Source organism: Ranitomeya variabilis, chromosome 4 (genome assembly GCF_051348905.1).
Source record: "Ranitomeya variabilis isolate aRanVar5 chromosome 4, aRanVar5.hap1, whole genome shotgun sequence".
NCBI classification, from domain to species: Eukaryota; Metazoa; Chordata; class Amphibia; order Anura; family Dendrobatidae; genus Ranitomeya; species Ranitomeya variabilis.
In genome coordinates, this window is record NC_135235.1 from 525,204,014 (window position 1) to 525,228,136 (window position 24,123).

A 24,123-nucleotide genomic window follows, 5' to 3' on the forward strand; every position below is an offset into this window, starting at 1 on the left:
AGATGTGAACTGCCTCCCGCCATCATAGACACTCCTTTTGATGATGCTCCAGAGGTTCTCAATGGGGTTGAGGTCAGGGGAAGATGGTGGCTACACCATAAGTTTGTCCTCTTTTATGCCCATAGCAGCCAGAGATGCAGATGTGTTTTTTGCAGCATGAGACGGTGCATTATCATGCATGAAAATGATCTTGCTGCGGAAAGCATGGTTCTTCCTCTTGAACCATGGCAGGAAGTGTTGTTTTAGAAACTCCACATACACTGTGTTCCAAATTATTATGCACAAAGAGTTTAGGAGTGATAAGGTTAGAATTTTTTTGTTTGTCATTTGAACTCATTGATGGTGATGTGTGTCAGGGCTCTTTATATCACTGAAAGCAATTGCAGATACCTGTGCAAATTAGTTTGGCAGGTGTGTCCAAATAAAGGCAAGACTACTTAAAGGGACTCTGTCACCTGAATTTGGCGGGACCAGTTTTGGGTCATATGGGCGGGGTTTTTGAGTGTTTGATTCACCCTTTCCTTACCCGCTGGCTGCATGCTGGCCACAATATTGAATTGAAGTTCATTCTCTGTCCTCCGGAGTACACGCCAGCGCAAGGCAATATTGCCTTGCGCTGGCGTGTACTCTGGAGGACAGAGAATGAATTTCAATCCAATATTGTGGCCAGCATGCAGCCAGCGGGTAAGGAAAGGGTGAATCAAACACCCAAAAACCCCGCCCATATGACCCAAAACTGGTCCCGCCAAATTCAGGTGACAGGTTCCCTTTAAGAAGGCTGTTCCACATTATTAAGCAGCCTACATTTTTGGCCAAAATGGGAAAGAAAAAGGATGTGTCGGCTGCTGAGAAGCAACAAATTGTGGAGTATTTAGGTCAAGGCATGACTACAATCAACATTGCCAAGACACTTCATCGTGATCATCGCACAATCAAGAAGTATGTAGCTGATTCCCAGCACACACGTGTGCGTGCTGATAAGGAAAAATTGAGGACTCTTTCCAACAGGCAATTGCGTAAGGTTAAAAGAGCAAGCTGCTGGTGCCTCCAATGTCCCCAGAACAAGATGCAGGGTCCTTCAGAGGTTTGCAGCTGTGCATAAGCCATCCTGTCGACCACCTCTATCCACTGCACACAAGCAGAAATGGCTCCAGTGGGCCAAACGATACATGAAGACTGACTTCCAAACTGTTTTGTTCACCGATGAGTGACGTGCAACGCTCGATGGTCCAGATAGATGGAGTGGAGGATGGCTGGGTGATGGACACCCCATGAAAACACGGCTAAGGCATCAACAAGGAGGAGGTGGAGTAATGTTTTGGGCTGGAATCATGGGGAGAGAGATTGTCGGCCCCTTTATGATCCCTGAAGGGGTAAAGATGAACTCCATAATCTATGTGGAGTTTCTAAAACAACACTTCCTGCAATGGTTCAAGAGGAAGAACCGTACTTTCCGCAGCAAGATCATTTTCATGCATGATAATGCACCGTCTCATGCTGCAAAAAACACATCTGCATCTCTGGCTGCTATGAGCATAAAAGAGGACAAACTTATGGTGTGGCCATCATCTTCCCCTGACCTCAACCCCATTGAGAACCTCTGGAGCATCATCAAAAGGAGTGTCTATGATGGCGGGAGGCAGTTCAAATCTAAGCAACAGCTCTGGGAGGGTATTCTGTCCACATGCAAAACAATTGAAGCAGAAACCATCCAAAAACTGACATTCAATGGGCGAGAGAGTTCAGAAGCTTCTTTCGAACAAGGGGTCCTAAATGCAAATGTAACATCACCTAGAATAAAGTTTTCACTTGAAAACTGTTTGATTTCATTTTGTAATAAGCTGATAATGCTTATAACTTCACAATTGACCATTTTTTTGTTCAAAATAAAAAAAAGGTTGAAAACTCTGCTGTGCATAATAATTTGGAACATGCATTTTGAGTGTTTATTTTTTTAAAAAAAAGATACTGTTTTCATAGGCAGTTTGTTCCAAAACATTGCAATTATACTACAATAGTAGATGACTGGAAAATAACAATGACTGCAATTCAGATAGGTAATTTAGAGAAAATATGAGGAAATATTATTTGCATAATAATTTGGAACACAGTGTAACTCCATAGATTATGGAGTTCATCTTTACCCCTTCAGGGATCATAAAGGGGCCGACAATCTCTCTCCCCATGATTCCAGCCCAAAACATTACTCCACCTCCTCCTTGTTGGCGCCTTAGCCGTGTTTTCATGGGGTGTCCATCAACCAGCCATCCTCCACTCCATCCATCTGGACCATCGAGCGTTGCACGGCACTCATCGGTGAACAAAACAGTTTGGAAGTCAGTCTTCATGTATTGTTTGGCCCACTGGAGCCGTTTCTGCTTGTGTGCAGTGGATAGAGGTGGTCGAAAGGATGGCTTATGCACAGCTGCAAACCTCTGAAGGACCCTGCATCTTGTTCTGGGGACGTTGGAGGCACCAGCAGCTTGCTCTTTTAACCTTACGCAATTGCCTGTTGGAAAGAGTCCTCAATTTTTCCTTATCAGCACGCACACGTGTGTGCTGGGAATCAGCTACATACTTCTTGATTGTGCGATGATCACGATGAAGTGTCTTGGCAATGTTGATTGTAGTCATGCCTTGACCTAAATACTCCACAATTTGTTGCTTCTCAGCAGCCGACACATCCTTTTTCTTTTCCATTTTGGCAAAAAATGTAAGCTGCTTAATAATGTGGAACAGCCTTCTTAAGTAGTCTTGCCTTTATTTGGGCACACATGCCAAACGAATTTGTACAGGTATCTGCAATTGCTTTCAGTGATATAAAGAGCCCTGACACACATCACCATCAATGAGTTTAAATGACAAACAAAAAAATTCTAACCTTATCACTCCTAAACTCTTTGTGCATAATAATTTGGAACACAGTGTATATATGTGTGGGCAGTGGACTATGTATAGATTTATTGTGTCACTGGCAATAATGTAACATCTGTCTTGAAAAGCTGCATGTCGTACCCAGGTGTTAAGGCCCCGTCTCACATAGCGAGATCGCTAGCGAGATCGCTGCTGAGTCACTAGTTTTGTGACGCAACAGCGACCTCAGTAGCGATCTCGCTATGTGTGACACGTACCAGCGATCAGGCCCCTGCTGCGAGATCGCTGGTCGTGTCAGAATGGCCTGGACCTTTTTTTGGTCATTGAGGCCCCGCTGACATCGCTGAATCGGTGTGTGTGACACCGATCCAGCGATGTCTTCACTGGTAACCAGGGTAAACATCGGGTTACTAAGCGCAGGGCCGCGCTTAGTAACCCGATGTTTACCCTGGTTACCAGCGTAAATGTAAAAAAAAACAAACACTACATACTCACCATCTGATGTCCGTCAGGTCCCTTGCTGTCTGCTTCCTGCTCTGACTGAGCGCCGCAAAGTGAAAGTGAAAGCAGATCACAGCGGTGACGTCACCACTGCGCTCTGCTCTCAGTGTACGGCGGCTCAGAGCAGGAAGCAGACGGCAAGGGACACCGAAAGGCGAGTATGTACTGTTTGTTATTTGTGGTAACCAGGGTGAATATCGGGTTACTAAGCGCGGCCCTGCGCTTAGTAACCCGATGTTTACCCTGGTTACCCGGGTGCTGCAGGGGGACTTCGGCATCGTTGAAGACAGTTTCAACGATGCCGAAGTCGTTCCCCTGATAGTTGGTCGCTGGAGAGAGCGGTCTGTGTGACAGCTCCCCAGCGACCACACAACGACTTACCAACGATCACGGCCAGGTCGTATCGCTGGTCGTGATCGCTGGTAAATCGCTATGTGAGACGGGGCCTTTAATATGAATTTCCTGAGACAGGTAGACTTCTGTCTCCAATCTCACCAGGGGGTCCTGCTGGAAGCCAAGAAGAAAGGTAACATTTGACACCTCCTAGCTCTTGGAAGAGAGATGTTAATTACGGCCTGATAGTATCTCTGTGAGAACGTTTACACAAAGGATCTCAAGAGAAAATAGTATATATTCATTGGGGGGCGTGGCCGTGGTCCAATCAAAAAACAAGCAATTATGATATTAACCTGAGGGTCTAGTCTAGAAACCTAACCTGTTAAGGTACCTTCACACGAAACGACATTATAACGATATCGCTAGCAATCCGTGACGTTGCAGCGTCCTCGCTAGCGATATCGTTTCGTTTGACACGCAGCAGCGATCAGGATCCTGCTGTGATGTCGCTGGTCGCTGAATAAAGTCCAGAACTTTATTTGGTCGTCCGATCGCTGTGTATCGTTGTGTTTGAAAGCAAAAGCAACGATACCAGCGATATTTTACACTGGTAACCAGGGTAAACATCGGGTTACTAAGCGCAGGGCCGCGCTTAGTTACCCGATGTTTACCCTGTTACTAGCGTAAAATGTAAAAAAAACAAACAGCACATACTCACATTGCGTCCCCTGCAGTCTGCTTCCTCCTCTGACTCAGCGCCGCAAAGTGAAAGTGAAAGCAGCACAGCGGTGACGTCACCGCTCTGCTCTCACTGTACGGCGCTCAGTCAGTCAGGAAGTGGACGCAGGGGGACGTGAATGTAAGTATGTGCTGTTTGTTTTTTTTAGATTTTACGCTGGTAACCAGGGTAAACATCGGGTTACTAAGCGCGGCCCTGCGCTTAGTTACCCGATGTTTACCCTGGTTACCAGGGGACCTCGGCATAGTTGATCGCTGGAGAGCGGTCTGTGTGACAGCTCTCCAGCGACCAAACAGCGACGCTGCAGCGATCGACATCGTTGTCGCTATCGCTGCAGCGTCGCTTCGTGTGAAGGTACCTTTAGACCTGTATACCTAAAAACTTGTTTACATGTGAGACGCTAATGTGTTCCACCAACTCCATTCACCCCCCCCCAAGAGCAGAAAGTAAACTACCAGTTAGATGATTTCTGTAAGTTTTCTCCTGTTTATTTTTATACTGTTTTGCATAAGTTGTATGTCTTTTTATTATCATATTTTTATACCTTTTCTTACTGTAAGCACTGAACCTTTTTATATTAGAGTATACAAATTTAACAAGTTGAACCTTGAATGTTCTAAAAGAATCCATAGCCTAAGGTGTGTGAGCTGTTATGATCCGGTGACCTTGGAGCCGCATGAGCGACTTTCTCAGGAGTAGGTGGTACCTGTACTGACCGCAAACCCTAAACTAACACCGCAACTAGAAGTAGCCGTGGGATGTACCTAACATGTCCTAGACACCTCGACACAGCCGGAGGACTAAATACCCCTATGGATAGAAATGGGAATTCTATCTTGCCTCAGAGCAGAACCCCAAAGGATAGGCAGCCCCCCACAAATATTGACTGTGAGTATAAGAGGAAAGACACACGCAGGCAGAAAAACAGGATTTAGCAAAAGAGGCACTTCTAGCTAAATAGAAAAGGATAGGACAGAATTCTAAGCGGTCAGTATTAAAATCCTAAAAATATCCACAGCAGATAATACAAATATTCTACATCCAACTAAAGACATAGAAAGTAAATCTGCATCTCCTGAGAATCCAGCATGACTGAAAAATCCAAACAAAGTCTAAGCTGGACAAAAACACAATGAATTGCACTGAATTGCAAAGCACACTGCATGTGTGCACAGAGACAAAAAACCAGACACTTATCTTAGCTGAATTGGCAGCAGGGCATGAGGAGCCAGAGAGAGATGCAATCCCTCCAAGAACAATGGACAACTGGCAAGGACTCATGGATCCTGCACACCTAAATACCTAGTAGAGCTGCAATCAGCAGAAACACCTGCCCTGGATTACAACCCCAAGACAACTGCACTACCACCAACAACCACCGGAGGGAGCCCAAGAGCAGAATTCACAACAGTGAGCCTTATGAGTGGTAGACATTATTAGTATAACTCATACAAAAACAACTAATACCTAAAATAATTAAATTTTAATAGATTATACATTAAAAAATCTTGTTTTAGACAAAACCCGCTAGACTACAAACATGTATCACCAATAAACGCGGCTATAAATTCCCTATATACCCGTACCACCAATTTCAACAATACCCCAAACAGTAGTTCATATGATAAATCTGGTTTATAACGTTTATCCAAGTCGGTCACAGTTCCCCCAAGGGCTGCTCCATATACCAATATCCCTAGCAGGCGTGCCGTCTAATGGATAAGAACAACTGGGGATGGTGGTTATAAACCTGGTACCTATTTTGATAATAACGGGAATTTACTAGCCTGTATTAACCTAATGTTGTCAGGACACCACCAGTAGTCACTCAGGGTATAATATACAAATCAAGGTGCCAATATTTAAACCTAATGATCCCTATACGGGCTGTCCCTACCTAGCATGCGGAGGTTGGCACCCCTGAATAAACACGCAATTGGCGCCCCCGGTCTCGTCGACTAGCCCTCGATAACCCTATCTCCTTCACCTGTCTCATATATAACCACGGGCACCCAGACGGTAAAACCCAACGGGAAGGGGCAAGGAGAGGGATACTATCACCGGGTGGGCCAATAAAATCAGTCTGCACAGGTCGGTGTGGGAGGTAGTTAGATACTTATACAGTTCAAATGACATGTTAGCATATATATCATCTTATCGTGTCACATGTGTGCTGCTTATACATATGACAAACCCTAGGTATTCACTCAATTACTTATATATATTTAGATACCTTCAAAGGGATAAGTAGCTGGATAATGACCCATTCAGCAGATTATTGCACATATGCCCTAGCAAAATATCTCTATATAATTATTATCCACAGTCCTACAGAAATAATAACTCATATAATAGAGGACATTGTAGCATGACGGCCGTATGCTGTATCCCTGCACAACGGTCCTACCAGTAGCCTCCTGACGAACTGGCATCTTGGCAGGGAAACGCGTTGAGGCACTAAAAGATCGTCTGAACAATGGCACTAGATGATCGTCTGGACACCAGATAAGTTATGCAGTTTTTTCAGGGCAGCACGCTATAAGGACTGCTGGGTGGTTTGCAATAAGGGGAGATATGTTTTGATGGCTAAACACAACTCTTGGAGTATGGGTATCTGAAGTATCTTATACAGAAAAATATGTCCTCTATTATATGAGTTATTATTTCTGTAGGACTGTGGATAATAATTATATAGAGATATTTTGCTAGGGCATATGTGCAATAATCTGCTGAATGGGTCATTATCCAGCTACTTATCCCTTTGAAGGTATCTAAATATATATAAGTAATTGAGTGAATACCTAGGGTTTGTCATATGTATAAGCAGCACACATGTGACACGATAAGATGATATATATGCTAACATGTCATTTGAACTGTATAAGTATCTAACTACCTCCCACACCGACCTGTGCAGACTGATTTTATTGGCCCACCCGGTGATAGTATCCCTCTCCTTGCCCCTTCCCGTTGGGTTTTACCGTCTGGGTGCCCGTGGTTATATATGAGACAGGTGAAGGAGATAGGGTTATCGAGGGCTAGTCGACGAGACCGGGGGCGCCAATTGCGTGTTTATTCAGGGGTGCCAACCTCCGCATGCTAGGTAGGGACAGCCCGTATAGGGATCATTAGGTTTAAATATTGGCACCTTGATTTGTATATTATACCCTGAGTGACTACTGGTGGTGTCCTGACAACATTAGGTTAATACAGGCTAGTAAATTCCCGTTATTATCAAAATAGGTACCAGGTTTATAACCACCATCCCCAGTTGTTCTTATCCATTAGACGGCACGCCTGCTAGGGATATTGGTATATGGAGCAGCCCTTGGGGGAACTGTGACCGACTTGGATAAACGTTATAAACCAGATTTATCATATGAACTACTGTTTGGGGTATTGTTGAAATTGGTGGTACGGGTATATAGGGAATTTATAGCCGCGTTTATTGGTGATACATGTTTGTAGTCTAGCGGGTTTTGTCTAAAACAAGATTTTTTAATGTATAATCTATTAAAATTTAATTATTTTAGGTATTAGTTGTTTTTGTATGAGTTATATTGATCACTATACCAACCTATTGATATTTGACTGAATAGACATTATTAGTATTAATATTTCCGGGACTCATCGCCCGTGTGTTCGATGAGTGGTGGCAGCGTATATGAGCGGGTGTGTGGCCTGGGTCGGTGTGGGATTTATGCTCCCATCACAGCATAAGACAGAGGTTGAATGCTGGACTGAGAGTGGGGAGATAGATTAACCCTTGCAGGCACAACCCCAAGTCACGTGCTGAGAGCGGTCACGTGACGAATTAGTGACACCACGGAGAAAGGATCCGTGATAGAGCCCTTCATTAAGACTGGCGTGCACAATGCTAGTCTTAATGAATCAGTGTGAATGAGACTTTAGAAATCACAGTTTGTGCTACTGGAAAACACTTGTTATTTTCCCCACGACAAAATGCACAGAAAGGAAATGCATAAAAATTCTGTGTGTGAACGAGTCCTTATAGTTTAAATTAAATAAAAAAGTGACACATCCTAAAACAGAATTAAGACGTCTATGAACCACACTCTGTATAGACCACAAACTCCAAAATGGACGGGGGCGGGCTTCTGAGAAAGGTACCGTATATACTCGAGTATAAGCCGACCCGAGTATAAGCCGACCCCCCTAATTTTGCCACAAAAAACTGGGAAAACTTATTGACTCGAGTATAAGCCTAGGGTGGAAAATGCAGCAGCTACCGGTGAATTTCAAAATTAAAAATAGATGCTCCATACCGTTCATTATGGCCCCATAGATGCTCGACATAAAGCTGTGCCACATATAATGCTCTGCACCGTTCATTATGGCCCCATAGATGCTCCACATAAAGCTGTGCCACATATAATGCTCTGCACCGTTCATTATGGCCCCATAGATGCTCGACATAAAGCTGTGCCATATATAATGCTCTGCACAGTTCATTATGGCCCCATAGATGCTCCACATAAAGCTGTGCCATATATAATGCTCTGCACAGTTCATTATGGCCCCATAGATAGCTGTGCTATATACAATGCTCTGCACCTTTGATTATGGCCCCATAGATAGCTGTGCTATATATTACCTCTGCACCTTTGATTATGGCCCCATAGATAGCTGTGCTATATATAATGCTCTGCACCTTTGACCTTTGATTATGGCCCCATAGATGCTCCACATAAAGCTGTGCCTTATATATAGTGCTCTGCACCGTTGCCCCATAGATGCTCCACATAAAGCTGTGCCTTGTATATAGTGCTCTGCACCGTTGCCCCATAGATGCTCCACATAAAGCTGTGCCTTGTATATAGTGCTCTGCACCGTTGCCCCATAGATGCTCCACATAAAGCTGTGCCATTGCTGCTGCTGCAATAAAAAAAACAAAACACATACTCCCCTCTCTTGCTTGCAGCTCCTCAGCGTCCCGTCCCGGCGTCTCTCCGCACTGACTGATCAGGCAGAGGGCGACGCGCACACTATATGCGTCATCGCGCCCTCTGACCTGAACAGTCAGAACAAGAGGACGCGAAGACTGAGCGGCGCCCGGCGGGTGGAACGAGGGAAGGTAAATATGCGATACTTACCTGCTCCCGGCGTCCCGCTCCTTCCCCCGGACAGCTGGTCTTCGGGGCCGCAGCCTCTTCCTCTGTCAGCGGTCACCGGCACCGCTGATTAGAGAAATGAATTATGCGGCTCCGCCCCTATGGGAGGTGGAGCAGCCTATTCATTTCTCTAATGAGCGGTCCCATGTGACCGCTGAACAAGGGAAGAGCTGCGGCACCGAAGACCGTGGGACGGGCAGGGGGAGCGCCAGGAGCCCCGGGAGCAGGTAAGTATGCCTCAGCGCCCTCTCCCCCTCACCCGCCGACCGTGACTCGAGTATAAGCCGAGGGGGCACTTTCAGCCCAAAAATTTGGGCTGAAAATCTCGGCTTATACTCGAGTATATACGGTAAATATGAGGCTGTTCAGTTCTGGTCAGTATTTCGGCTGGCCTGGATATCACAGTCCTTCAGAAACGGTCCGTACTCTGATTCTGTTTCATGGACCTCACACTAGTATAAAATTGCATATTTTACTATTACAATAGATCTCTCTAACAGCAGCTTTTGATTAAAATGAATGGAAGTTTGTGATCCCGAGTTCCTGGTAGCTTGCTGCCTATCATGTGGATGTTCCTGCATTCCTCGTGTATTAATACCTCAGAAAATCACAAGACTTTGGATGCAGATTCTGTGACCTGCTAATTAAAGACAGCTCTTCATAGCCCCCAAATCCTTCCCTATGGCTGAACCTTTGCTATGGTAATTTCCATATTACTGTACCAGAGGATCCATGGCAGAAACCCAAGGCCGACATTTAGATTCTGCCGTGGATACACACAAAAGTTATAGATTATGAATAAAATTGTGATTAACACATTTGCTTGTATCGAAGGTGGATTTGATGTTGGAGCAGATTCTATGTGAAATCCACAATGTGATCCAAATCCACACCATCCTCTTCTTACTGTAAATTGATGTGGACTGGCTGTTGATTCTGCAGCACAAATTATCTATGTCAGGACTTAGGTCTTACTGTGATTCACTTATTAATGCAGAGTTGATCTTCTATGGGCTCGTGCACACCACCGATTTTCTCGTACGAATGTTATCCGTGTTTATCACAGATGGCACTCATACCTATGATATTCTGTGGGGCTCTGCACATATCCAATTTTTTTTCTTTGACCAAGCGGTCCACGTACAAAATCGGAGACATGTCTGATTTTGATCCGGGTGTTAGAATAAAATCGGCAATGACATCAGAGTGCAGTCCAATTTTCACAGACTGAAAGAATGGAGAAAGTGGCCAGCCCTTTTTTTTCCCCCTCCACCTCTGAGAAAAACTGAAGCCACTCTAAGGCCGGGGTCACACTTGCGTGTTCAATGCGAGAAACTCGTGCGAGTCTCTCGCATGAATACCTGGCATTGCCGCTGGCACTCGGGAGCGGAGCGTGCGGCTACATAGAAATACATGCAGCTGCATGCTCTGGTCCTGAGTGCCGGCGGCAGTGCCGGGTATTGATGTGCGAGTTTCTCACATTGCACTCGCAAGTGTGACCCCGGCCTAATCAGAATATTCGGAGCGTTTTTCTCAGATATGGAGATATTGCTCGTGTGAACTTTTATGAGCTCAGGTAAAATTTAGTTTTTGTTACAGGGCTTTCCTGGCTGAACATACATTTCTGTAATAATCTTTAAAATCAATATGTAAAGTGTCAGAATTCAGCAAAGAAATTAACATTCAGCCTTTTACACTGTTAAAAGAAAACCAAACACAACAATTAATTTCCACACGAAAGAAAAACACATGATTTTTTTTTTTCACTGAATATTTATGGCATCCATATATTTATACATAGAGCTATATTCTACAATTGTAGCATCGACTGTACAAAATGACATCATTACCCAGAATCACTGCGAAGAGAGACGCGTTGAGAGGCCTTGAACATTTCACAAATATTAACCATGCTCAGATAGACAGATTTTCAATTTTTTTAAGGAATAAAACAAAAAAACAAATGTATATTTCCCCCCTCAAGTCAATTCTATGTCCCAAACATTTCCTTTTTTATTTTTTAATTTTTACAACATAGAGACAATATTGCTAAATTTATCATGCAAAATCCCAGTGTCCGCATGCTTCCTCGCTCATGATCACCCTCGTCTGATATGGGTCCTTCATTCATTGATGGCTTATCCCCACTTTGTGGCTTACCCATAGTTCTCGATATGCCATGACAGTGTATGGTTAGCGCCCACACCTCCATGAATGGAAGTCACAGCACTTCGGATACGGATGTATCCATTCTACCAAATTGTACTATTTCTGCGACTAGAACCATCGGCCATTGTCGTGGGTTTCTCAGCACAACACAAAACACTTCACTATGGATAAGGTCAAAATGGGAATAAGCCATGCAAAAATAATAATGCACTTGTTCATTTTCCATGGGTGGCCTGTGCTTCACGTTTGCAAGGTAAGTTATGCAGGGTCCGTCATCCAAGCGTTTGTGTCATTGGTTCGCACATCTGATGATAGACTTGATATGTATAGCAGCTGAAAACTTGTGTAATATTTTTGGACTTAACAATAAAGCGCTTTCTATACCCACAGTTCATATGTCATTCACAAAAATATCAATACAAACAAGAGCAGCTCAGTTATTGTTAGGCAGGAGAGGATTAGTGATTAAGTGCACCATGGACAATACTGCCATCTCCTTTTGGAATACAACAAAAAGGTCTGATTTTTATTTCCCCCTCCAAAAACAAAACACAGCACCCCTCTCATTGGCCATGACTGGTATTGGTGCTCAGCCTCAGTGTATATATTTATTTCCAAAATAAGCTAAGAGGGACATTTTCTCATTTTCTCTAAGCATCATACTTTACCTTTAATTAACAGCATAGTTATTATCATATTCAAGTGTGGACATAAACTCTCTTATCATGTTAGTAATCCCTTTTAGTGAAGAATCTTCTTAAAATGTCTTGTGTACGGATACCATCATCTGCACAAGGCTAAGGCGAAATTAGGGAATGGCTAAAAAATGTACCTGTGACTTGGCTACTTTCCAGCAAACTGACTCATTTTGTGCTTATTTTAATCCTTTGCTGGGTTTGTCCAATCCCAAGAATTTTTTTTACAAACAGCTTATGATGGCTTAAAATACCAGAGGGCTAGAGAGCAGTCATTTTAATTTTTATTTCATAAATCAGTAGTGATGAAAATAAGAAACTTTGCATCTTATCAGAGAAATTTGCTTCTTTCTCCTCCACGGTTGATCATATTCAATTCATGGGTAGAGTCTGTGTTCAGTGAAGACACTTTCCCATTAGTGAAAGAGCAAAAGGCCATTAATGGCAAAAATAGAAAATGGCATGTTTGGGAGGGCTGCGCTGTGGGAATGAAGATCCACAGGATTCACCTTGGTTTTAACAAAAATAGGAACCGGTCCGGTGCAGAAACTTAATAATATTAATAAAAACTACAGTGCCTTGCAAAAGTATTTAGCCCCCTGGAACTTTTCAACCTTTTCCCTCATATCATGCTTCAAACATAAAGATACCAAATGTAAATTTTGAGTGAAGAATCATCAACAAGTGGAACACAATTGTGAAGTTGAACGAAATTTATTGGTTATTTTAAATTTTTGTGGAAATTCAAAAACTGAAAAGTGGGGCGTGCAATATTATTCGGCCCTTTTACTTTCAGTGCAGCAAACTCACTCCAGAAGTTCATTGTGGATCTCTGAAAGATCCAATGTTGTCCTAAATGCCTAATGATGTTAAATATAATCCATCTGTGTGTAATCAAGTCTCCGTATAAATGCACCTGGGCTGTGATAGTCTCAGGGTTCTGTTTGAAGCACAGAGAGCATCATGAAGACCAAGGAACACAACAGGCAGGTCTGTGATACTGTTGTGGAGACGTTTAAAGCTGGATTTGGATACAAAAATTATGGTATTTCCAAAACTTTAAACATCCCAAGGAGCACTGTGCAAGCGATCATATTGAAATGGAAGGAGTATCATACCACTGCAAATCTACCAAGACCCGGCCGTCCCGCTAAACTTTCATCTCAAACAAGGAGAAGACTGATCAGAGATGCAGCCAAGAGGCCCATGATCACTCTGGATGAACTGTAGAGATCTACAGCTGAGGTGGGACAGTCTGTCCATATGACAACAATCAGTCATACATTGCACAAATCTGGCATTTATGGAAGAGTGGCAAGAAGAAAGCTATTTCTCAAAGATATCCATAAAAAGTGTTTAACGTTTGCAACAAGCCACCTGGGAGATACACCAAACATGTGGAAGAAGGTGCTCTGGTCAGATGAAACCAAAATCAAACTTTTTGGCAACAATGCCAAATGATATGTTTGGCGTAAAGGCAACACAGCTCATCACCCTGAACACACCATCCCCACTGTCAAGCGTGGTGGCAGCATCATGGTTTGGGCCTGCTTTTCTTCAGCAGGGACAGAGAAGATGGTTAAAATTGATGGGAAGATGGATGGAGCCAAATACAGGACAATTCTTGAAGAAAACCTGTTGGAGTCTGCAAAAGACCTGAGACTGGGACAGAGATTTGTTATCCAACAAGACAATGATCCCAAACATAAAGCAAAATCTACAATGGAATGGTTCACAAATAAACGTATCCAGGTGTTAGAATGGCCAAGTCACAGTCCAGACCTCAATCCAATCGAGAATCTGTGGAAAGAGCTGAAGACTGCTGTTCACAAACGATCTCCATCAAACCTCACTGAGCTCTAGCTGTTTGCCAAGGAAGAATGGGCAAGAATTTCAGTCTCTCGATGTACAAAACTGATATAGACATACCCCAAGCGACTTGCAGCTGTAATTGCGGCAAAAGGTGGTGCAACAAAGTATTAAGTTAAAGGGACGAAAAATATTGCACGCCCCACTTTTCAGTTTTTGAATTTCCACAAAAATTTAAAATAACCAATAAATTTCGTTCAACTTCAAAATTGTGTTCCACTTGTTGTTGATTCTTTACCAAAAATTTACATTTGGTATCTTTATGTTTGAAGCATGATATGTGAGAAAAGGTTGAAAAGTTCCAGGGGGCCGAATACTTTTGCAAGGCACTGTATGTGGAATCCCAAGGTTCTTAATTTTCGCAGTGCAGCCCGCCTAAACGTGCCAGTGTCCATTTTTGCTATTATACATCTGAAAGTTCTCCATCCACGAGGCAGCAGTAGTGGCTTTCCACGCTTGTATAGGTGTTGTGCCTGCACACCACACGTTTCGGTGAGTGCTGCGCAGCATCGCTTATACTTATCCCCTATTTTGTGTGTGCTTCTGTCCCTCTCCAGAGCTTCTCAGGAAAAGACAGTTGGTGCTTTTAAAATTCTATGGAGGATGGAGGAGCTTGTAGACAGACATATATTTTGCTACAAGTTCTCCTGAAATGAGAGTCGGTGCTCATACATGTCTATGGAGAACTGTAACTGTCAGCTTCTATCTCAGTAATGGGAAAGTAAATTGAGAATTCTGAGAGCGAATGATCCGTTCAAAAGGAGAAAGGAGCAGATTTCTCTGATAAAATAGGTCACAAAGGTTCTTATTTTCACATGTATTATTGATTAATTAAATAAAAATAAAAAGGGACACTAACTCCTTAAACTCAACTTATAACTGCTCCTATGTGCCCAGTGATGATGTAGCATGCCATCTTGCAATCACTGTAGCCAGTAACTGCAAGCAGGGGTCCCATGTCATCATGTCATCGACAGCCCTGTGGGAACAGGGATATATATATATCTATATTATTATTTTTTTCTTTATTTTATTTAAATTGTAAGTGGCTTGTAAAAAAAAAGGGATTGTGACAACCCATTGCTTTGCCCAATAAATGGCAGCCTCCCTGTCACTTACCGTGAATGCTCCTTGGCAGCTGTCAACATTGGCGTTGAGATATCTGTACTACTAATATGAGCAGCAACACCATCAATTTTTATGGCTTTCCACTGCTTATTAATAACTCATTAACAGAAAACCACGGAAAATGCTTTAAAATAAAATATATCTAAAACATCTGTTCTCTAATGTTTCCAGAGAAATACTGCTATCTAGAGAAGTGCATGCAGGGTAGGGTGCGGGGTCATGTGGTGAAAATATTGCCTGTCCCAATATACATAATATACTTTGTGTTACCCTTTAGGGTGTGAATTGTAATATTACAGGGAAACGTATAAATGAAATGACTTAATAGGTCGCCCAGGATCCTCCTTACGGATAACCGGGGCCAGTATTCCTGCGATCTGTCAGATTTACCTTATTGTACCCTGTATGGCTGTGGATTATCATTATTTGGATTTTGGAGGGGTGTATAAATTAGCTGCGCAGTCAGGACTTAAGCATTTACTGTTGATATTGTAAGTTGTGAAAGAATCTGAAGAATGGAAATATTTGTAAAAGTCTTCACCAAGGAAACCTAACGATCTGCAAATATTAGTAAAGCGATAAATTCTGGAGGAGAACGTGCAGAATGTTTATATGAGCATGTTATTTCCACATAAAACGTATGACATATAAAGCTGGTGGTCTCCACCCTGAAACAACACCTCCTGTGTCCTCGGAGACCTTCAGGGCATTCTTGTATCTTAAACACATGTATTTGTGCCTGAAAATCATTTTTGCTGTAGACTTTCATGAAAACTTTGGACTATTTGGCTTATTCAGCCGATATGACACAGCAGACAGCAACCTAGAGGATAGTTCAAATGTAGAGAGATGAGCTACAGATCCTGACGCTGTCAGATCAGCTCACTGACAGACTTTCTGATAACTCTTTCTGCAGTCTGCTATGTGCTGTGATACGTTGCTATGAAACCCTCATAGAAAAATGACTGACAGACAAAAATACATGCAATTAGGTTAAAAAAAACTAACCTCATTGGAGTCAATATCATTTAAACAGACATATCATAAAAATAAGAACTTTAGGGGGTTGTTCAGGGGCATACAAATCATAGAGGCAAACTATGGGATCCTTAAGGAGTTAAAGCTGAAGTCCATTTTAGTCCCATCCCCTTGTTACTAGGCGGCAAAGTCCTGTGCAGGACCCAAGGCCAAATCCTTCTTCTAAGGCCAGGTTCACGCGCGTCTATAAAAAATTGTCCAAGTATCATTCTAGAAACTCCGACGATTTTTTTTTCTTCTTTGTCATCCTTATGCAAAAAAAAAATCACTGTTCGTTTTTTTCATGAACAGCACTCGATACGAAAATACGGTTGTGTGAACTTGGCTTAGGCAGGGGCATTACTACAGTGGGTGCGGGGGTTCTAGTCGCACCCGGGTCCTGGACCCCAAAGGGGCCCAAAAATCCTTTTGGCTCATATGAAAAGACTAATACTATCATAGAACCGTGATATTTAGGTGCCCTGATGGAGACTTTGCATTGTGGCCCACGAGGTTTAGGTTATTCCGCGTAGCTGAAGGGTTATAGAAATACAAAGCAAGGCCTTTCTGACATGGGTTGCCCCCCAGCAACATGTTAGGGAGCCCATCTTTTGGATATATGCTGTTGCCTTTGTGCACTTCCTATTTTATGACATAATCTTTTTACAATACTTCATTAAATAAATGTCTTCAAGAATATCCAAGAAAATAAATAAATCTGTTGATAATTTAATGCTCTCGTAGATGGAAGCAATTTCTTTGGAAAGTGCTACTGATTTGTAGTTGTGCTGCACTATTACTGGGGAATATTTAGGGCAGTGTATGCTACAGATATTACATAACCTCCAGCCTCTAATAGATCCATTCAGGTCAAGAAATGTCCAGAAATATGATCCGAGAAAGGATACTGGACACCCGTAGCACCATAAGACATGATCGGCAAATATGGAATCCCTGTACGGACCATAAACCCTGCTTCAGATTTTATAGGTCTGGAATAAATTTATGACCCCCCCCCCCCCCCTATAGAATTACCCTGTTCAATTGACCCCTCTCGCACCATAGAAGGAAATATTTAAAATTGTACATATATATTTATATTCTGTATCTATTTTATATATATTATGTATATATTTAGGTTTGTTCGTAATACAATAATAATAATCAAAAACAAATAAATAGGGCACTTTCACTGCATGGAAAGGTTCCGAGATTTTGAGATATGACCGTATAGGTTGTTCATTATCTTTATATAAACTCCACCTCTGTTTGTACAAAAAAATGAACAATTTACAAAAACCAGAAGCGAAGCGCACAGTGCGTGAATAGACAGAAGCAAATGAAATAGTGTGACTTGCTCTTCAGGTCTCTCTCCTGTCCATTTAACACACTTTCTTAGACACACAATTCACCAACACACACACTTCACATATAGTGTTATCAATGTCTGTGCTTATATTATACAATGTTACACAGGAATGTCCTACAAGTAAAACCCTAACAACCCATATGGAACGCCCAGAATAATCCGATAGGGTGTTGATTTTGACTCCTTTTGAGTTTCTGACAATCCTATTGATAATGAAAGTCCCGGGAGCGTCTCTACATTGTGCCCTGAAGTCCACCTTCTGCCCCCTCGCCTACGACCGGTCAGGAAATAGATATTGCTAGACAACAATAACAGTGTTGGCGTCACCAGTCTCGGCATCTCACACTCTTGTGTGAGTGATCATGTAATACCATGCACCTAGCGACATGGAAGCCACCACTTCTTTTCCATCTGTGCTTTTATTCAATAACCCAGGCGGGGCACAGAACCCGGACTTACCTTCATTTTATACTTTTGGGCTACTGTGAAGGTGTGGGTGCTGTACAAACACCCAAAAATACAATCTGCTCTCTTAGGGGCGGGAGGGGTAAGGGATGGGGAGGTTGGGGTCTTTGCTTATTGCTGGCAACGCAACACACACAAATAAAAAAGATCATCCTGACATCTCTAGACTTCCACAGAAACTACAGGAACAACAAATAAATTAAGCATTGAAATAAAAAAATAAAAACAAAAAGCAACATACAAGGCTCGGGACCCCGAGATACTGTCCGGTAAAGTCCTGGCTTCCGAATATTCATATCTGCGTCATTTGGAAAGATGAGCAGCTTGCAGGTGTGGTAACAGTCACGCCTGGGGAGGTGGGAGGCACCATGGAATGCGCCGACTGTTGTACATCGTGTCTCACCCTCTGCTCCGCGTTTTCAGCCCTTTGTGGTTTCAGGTTTCTCAAAGCTGATAAAACGCAGAGGGGAAAAATCGGTGAGGAGGCTCGTAGCCAGAAGAAGTTGGCCAACTTAATAGTCCACACTTCTAGGAGCATGAAGGAGAATTCAGATGAGAAGAGCACAGTTGAATAAAAACTTGCAAAGTAGATAATTTTAGAAGGAAATAGAGGAGTTCCTTGAACCAAAGGAAGTCAGTACAGGGATAGAGGTTCGAGAAGGTGCATTTTTATCCGATCCAGGGTTATTCTCATTCACACTACCAGCCTCTTTAGATGGTCTAGCTGCCTGGAAAGGAGAGTGAGAAGTAGACTGAGGAAATTAGGATGGTGACATTTCAGCCAAGACATAGAAGAGAGACATCGGGATTCTGAACCAATGAAGTCAATGAGAGATGTGACATAGAAAAAGAAAGATTAGTGACAGAGGCACAAAAGGGACATTAAAGGGTTGTCTGACTAAACCAATTTTCATATGCCCTAATAGGTGCCCTTATTGGGATCTCTCCCCGTATTGGGATCTCCTCTCTGAGCCAGAGCTGCACCAGCTTCTTCCAATATAGGGAACCCATCCAAACTTGAAAGGGAAGCACATGTTCTATAAGAATTAACTATTGATCAACGGTAAATCCAGAACTATCAATCAAGTTACTTTCTAAGCTGCATCTATGAGTTGTCAAGACGACCCCATGTAAGGGATATTCCGATCTTAAAAACTTATGGCACATTGCTGTGATATTCTATTACTATATGATCCTGAGATTCTGAAGGCTAAAACAATGCTAAAATGTGCTATACCGCATGAGATGCCAGATGCCCAGACGCTGGCAGAAGAGATGTGCGATTTGGGGGTGCATTTATTTGTGATCCTTGTTAGGGTGTTATCCGAGTATCTTGGGAGTTTACTGTTTGTTAGACAGCCTCAACATATGCAGGGATTTCCTAACAGCCGCAATACCTGCAGCTGCAGGGACATAAACATAATATTCGAGCACGCCCGAGATACTCGGATAACACCCGAGCATGCTTGAATAACATGTTATCCAAGCTCGCTCACTCATCACTAGTCCTGGTTAGAGATCCTGACCCCCTGACGAAGGAAGTTTTGTACCGAAACGCGCGTCGGGGTGTGTGCATTATTAGGATGGAACTCCATCTATTGCACATTATGATGCACTATGCACTTTGATTTCGGCACGGGAGGTTTCTTGCCATTGAATTAACTATGTCACTTAGCACTTTATCCTCACCAAGGATGTATATTATATATATATATATATATATATATATATATATATATATATATATACACACACACAGTTATTTATTATCTTTATAAAACATTAGTTTGTATCCATTTTTTTCACTTTTTATATGGAGATTCCTAATATTCCTACTAGGAGCCTACCTATATGACCTAAACACAGTATAGGCCTATAGATATTATATCTTGGTCCACCACTTAAAATAGTTATCATAATTATGTTTTAATTATTTTAATTGTCCTGATTTGCGCACACATTCTATCAAATTGTTTTAGCTTTATTTGTTGTATGACTATTGCTAATATTAAATAAAGAAATATCTATTGTATTATACAATTGTCTGGACTTCCATGGTTACTCCATAGTTTTGGTGGTGGGTGTGTTTCAGTTCTTTAAGTGGTTACCACTTCTTTTTACAACACCAGGCACAATTATTATTAATATATAATCAATTTCACATTGATATATAATTATTATTTCATGAGTTGTTGCTATAATCCTGGTTAGAGATCGGCGGACCCCAGGATGTTTGAGTCCGGTGGGTTTGGACGAACAGTTAAACAAAGTTCAGTATCGGGTACCATAACAGTACCTGGACCCAAACTCTGACCCCATTCACTTGAATGGGAGCTCGAACATCCACTGTTTGCCATGCTGTCATGTGCATAACAGCGTGACATGCACTGCCTCTGATTGGCGGTAAAATATTACCATCGGTCAGAAAGCTCGAGCTTACATATCTTGGCCAAAATATCGACCAATACCTCATATGTTATTTATATACAGTGGGTACGGAAAATATTCAGACCCCTTTACATTTTTCACTCTTTGTTTCATTGCAGCCATTTGGTAAATTCAAAAAAGTTAATTTTTTTCTCATTAATGTACACTCTGCATCCCATCTTGACTGAAAAAAAACAGAAATGTAGAATTTTTTGCATATTTATTAAAAAAGAAAAACTGAAATATCACATGGTCATAAGTATTCAGACCCTTTGCTCAGTATTGAGTAGAAGCACCCTTTTGAGCTAGTACAGCCATGAATCTTCTTGGGAATGATGCAACAAGTTTTACACACCTGGATTTGGGGATCCTCTGCCATTCTTCCTTGCAGATCCTTTCCAGTTCCATCAGGTTGGATGGTGAACGTTGGTGGACTGCCATTTTCAGGTCTCTCCAGAGATGCTCAATTGGGTTTAGGTCAGGACTCTGGCTGGGCCAGTCAAGAATGGTCACAGAGTTGTTCTGAAGTAATTCCTTTGTTATTTTAGCTGTGTGCTTAGGGTCATTGTGTTGTTGGAAGGTGAACTTTCGGCCAAGTCTGAGGTCCAGAGCACTCTAGAAGAGGTTTTCATCCAGGATACCTCTGTACTTGGCCGCATTCATGTTTCCTTCAATGACAACCAGTCGTCCTGCCCCTGCAGCTGAAAAACACCCCCATAGCATGATGCTGCCACCACCAAGATTCACTGTTGGGATTGTATTGGGCAGGTGATGAGCAGTGCCTGGTGTTCTCCACACATACCACTTAGAATTATCACCAAAAAGGTCTATCTTCGTCTCATCAGACCAGAGAATCTTATTTTTCATAGTCTGGGAGTCCTTCATGTGTTTTTTCGCAAACTCTATGCGGGCTTTCATATGTCTTGCACTGAGGAGAGGCTTCCGTCGGGCCACTCTGCCATAAAGGCCCAACTGGTGGAGGGCTACAGTGATAGTTGACTTTGTGGAACTTTCTCCCATCTCACTGCTGCATCTTTGGAGCTCAGCCACAGTGATCTTGGGGTTCTTCTTTACCTCTCTCACCAAGGCTCTTCTCCCACGATTGCTCAGTTTGGCTGGACGGCCAGGTCTAGGAAGTCTTCTGGTGGTCCCAAACTTCTTCCATTTAAGAATTATGGAGGCCACTGGGCTCTTAAGAACCTTGAGTACTGCAGAAATTCTTTTGTAACCTTGGCCAGATCTGTGCCTTGCCACATTCCGTCTCTGAGCTCCTTGGCCAGTTCCTTTGACCTCATAATTCTTATTTAGTCTGACATGCACTGTGAGCTGTGAGGTCTTATATAGACAGGTGTGTGCCTTTCCAAATCAAGTTCTATCAGTTAAATTAAACAGAGCTGGACTCCAATGAAGGAGTAGAACCATCTCAAGGAGGATCACAAGGAAATGGACAGCATGTGCCTTAAATATGAGTGTCTGAGCAAAGGGCCTGAATACTTATGACCATGTGATATTTCAGTTTTTCATTTTTAATAAATATGCAAAAAATTCTACATTTCTGTTTTTTTTTTTCAGTCAAGATGGGATGCAGAGTGTACATTAATGAGAAAAAAATTAACTTTTTTGAATTTACCAAATGGCTGCAATGAAACAGTGGAAAATTTAAAGGGGTCTGAATATTTTCTGTACCCACTGTATATTTTTTGTGCACTTCATTTTTCAGGGTGCAGCCAGGCCCAGTATTTTTGTCCTTGTAAACTAGGGTGTCTGCGCTCATGGGATGCATTTAGAGAGTGCTGGGCAGCCCGCCTGATCTAATAGTATGGGCATCACTAATAGGCTGTGAACCAGACACTGTGCATTACTTGTGTGTGACCAGCTCCCTATACAAACCCCTTTTGTGTAATCAGATACTAAGCAATCACCCTCTCCATGAGTTGGTAGTTTGTCAGTGGTTGCCTCATCAGTATTTTGCACCTGTATTGCCACCATCTTTATTACATGGGTTTACTGCATCCTGGGAGTGCACTAGTTCAGAGTCCTGGACAGGTAAGCACTGCAGCCCATTTGTGCTGTATTAATTATTGAATTTCTGGAGTATTTTTAGTCCTTTTTTGTGGTTTTTCCGACTACTATTCAGATCATCCTACACCTGCTGCCGTTAATAACAGTGAGAGCAGGCAGTGATTGATGAGAGTATTCATCAGCAGGCGCCTGCACTCTAAATAAATATATATATATATATTTTTTAAACGGCATGGGCTCCCCTGTAATTTTGATAACCAGCCAGGCAAAACTGACAGCTGTGGGCTGCAACCCTCAGCTGTCTGCGTTAGCAAGGTCGGTTATCAAGAATAGAGAGGTCCCCATGCTGTTTTTTTTTAATTAGTTAAATAAATTATTATTATTATATATTTATATAGCACCTTTAGTTCCATGGTGCTGTACATGAGAAGGGGTTACCTACAGTGTTATAGATATCGTTAACAGTAAACAAATTTACAATGACAGACTGGTACAGAGGGGAGAGGACCCTGTCCTTGCGGACTTACATTCTTTACATTAAAAACAGCGTGGGGTCCCCCCCATATTGATGAACAGCCAAGCTAAAGCAGACAGCTGGGGGCTGGTATTCTGAGGCTGATAAGAGACCATGGATATTGGCCTCCTTCAGCCTAAAAATAGCAGTCCGCAGGCGCCCTAGAAAAGGCGCATCTATTAGATGCACCAATTCTGGCGCTTTGCCCAGCTCTTCCCATTTGCCCTGTGGAAGTAACAAGAGTCCATCCATCCAGCCATCCCTCATCCATCCATCTCTCAGGCATTCATCCCACCGTCACTCATCCAGCCATCCATCCATCCATCCATCTATCCCTCATCCATTGATCCATCCCTCACCTGACAATACAAAGGTGACATCAACCCCACAAATATTGAACCCCACGTGCCACCACCACAGGGCAAGTGTGAAAAGCTGGGCAAATCGCCAAAACTGGCACATGCAATAGATGTGCATTGTAAGAGCGGCTGCGGGCTGCTATTTTTAGGCTACGGGGAGGCAATATCCATAGCCCCTTACCAGCCTGAGAATACCAGCCCCCAGCTGTCTGCAGTAGCTTGGCTGGTTTTCAAAAATGGGGAAGAATTTTTTTTCAATAATTTATTTTAATAATTGAAAAAAAATATGGCGTGAGGACCGCTTTATTCTTGATAACCAACCTTGCTAATGCTGACAGCTGAGGGTTGCAGGGAGGGAACCCACGCCGTTTGAAAAAAAAAAAATTATTTAGAGTGCAGGCGCCAGCTGATGAATACTTCCATTAGCCTCAGCCTGTTCTTGCTGTTATTAGTGACAACGTACCTAGGATGACGGGAATAGTATTCCCATAAGCTGACCAACGCCAG

The 24,123-nt window shown here is 42.6% G+C and overlaps 1 protein-coding gene across 17 annotated transcripts in view; it reads right to left on the reverse strand.

Annotated features, from left to right (window-relative positions):
• Positions 1–11,344: 11,344 nt before the first annotated feature.
• The window catches only part of SRCIN1 (SRC kinase signaling inhibitor 1), a 608,732-nt gene continuing 595,953 nt past the window's right edge, over positions 11,345–24,123 (reverse strand). For 15 of the 17 annotated variants that reach the window (XM_077252278.1, XM_077252294.1, XM_077252277.1 and 12 more), the window contains one exon: positions 11,345–19,022. In XM_077252278.1, coding sequence (XP_077108393.1) covers positions 18,891–19,022 — 132 coding nt within the window. In that variant the 3' untranslated portion in view covers positions 11,345–18,890. The remainder of the gene's footprint in view (positions 19,023–24,123) is intronic. The other 2 variants (XM_077252285.1, XM_077252284.1) reach the window with 2 other exon arrangements.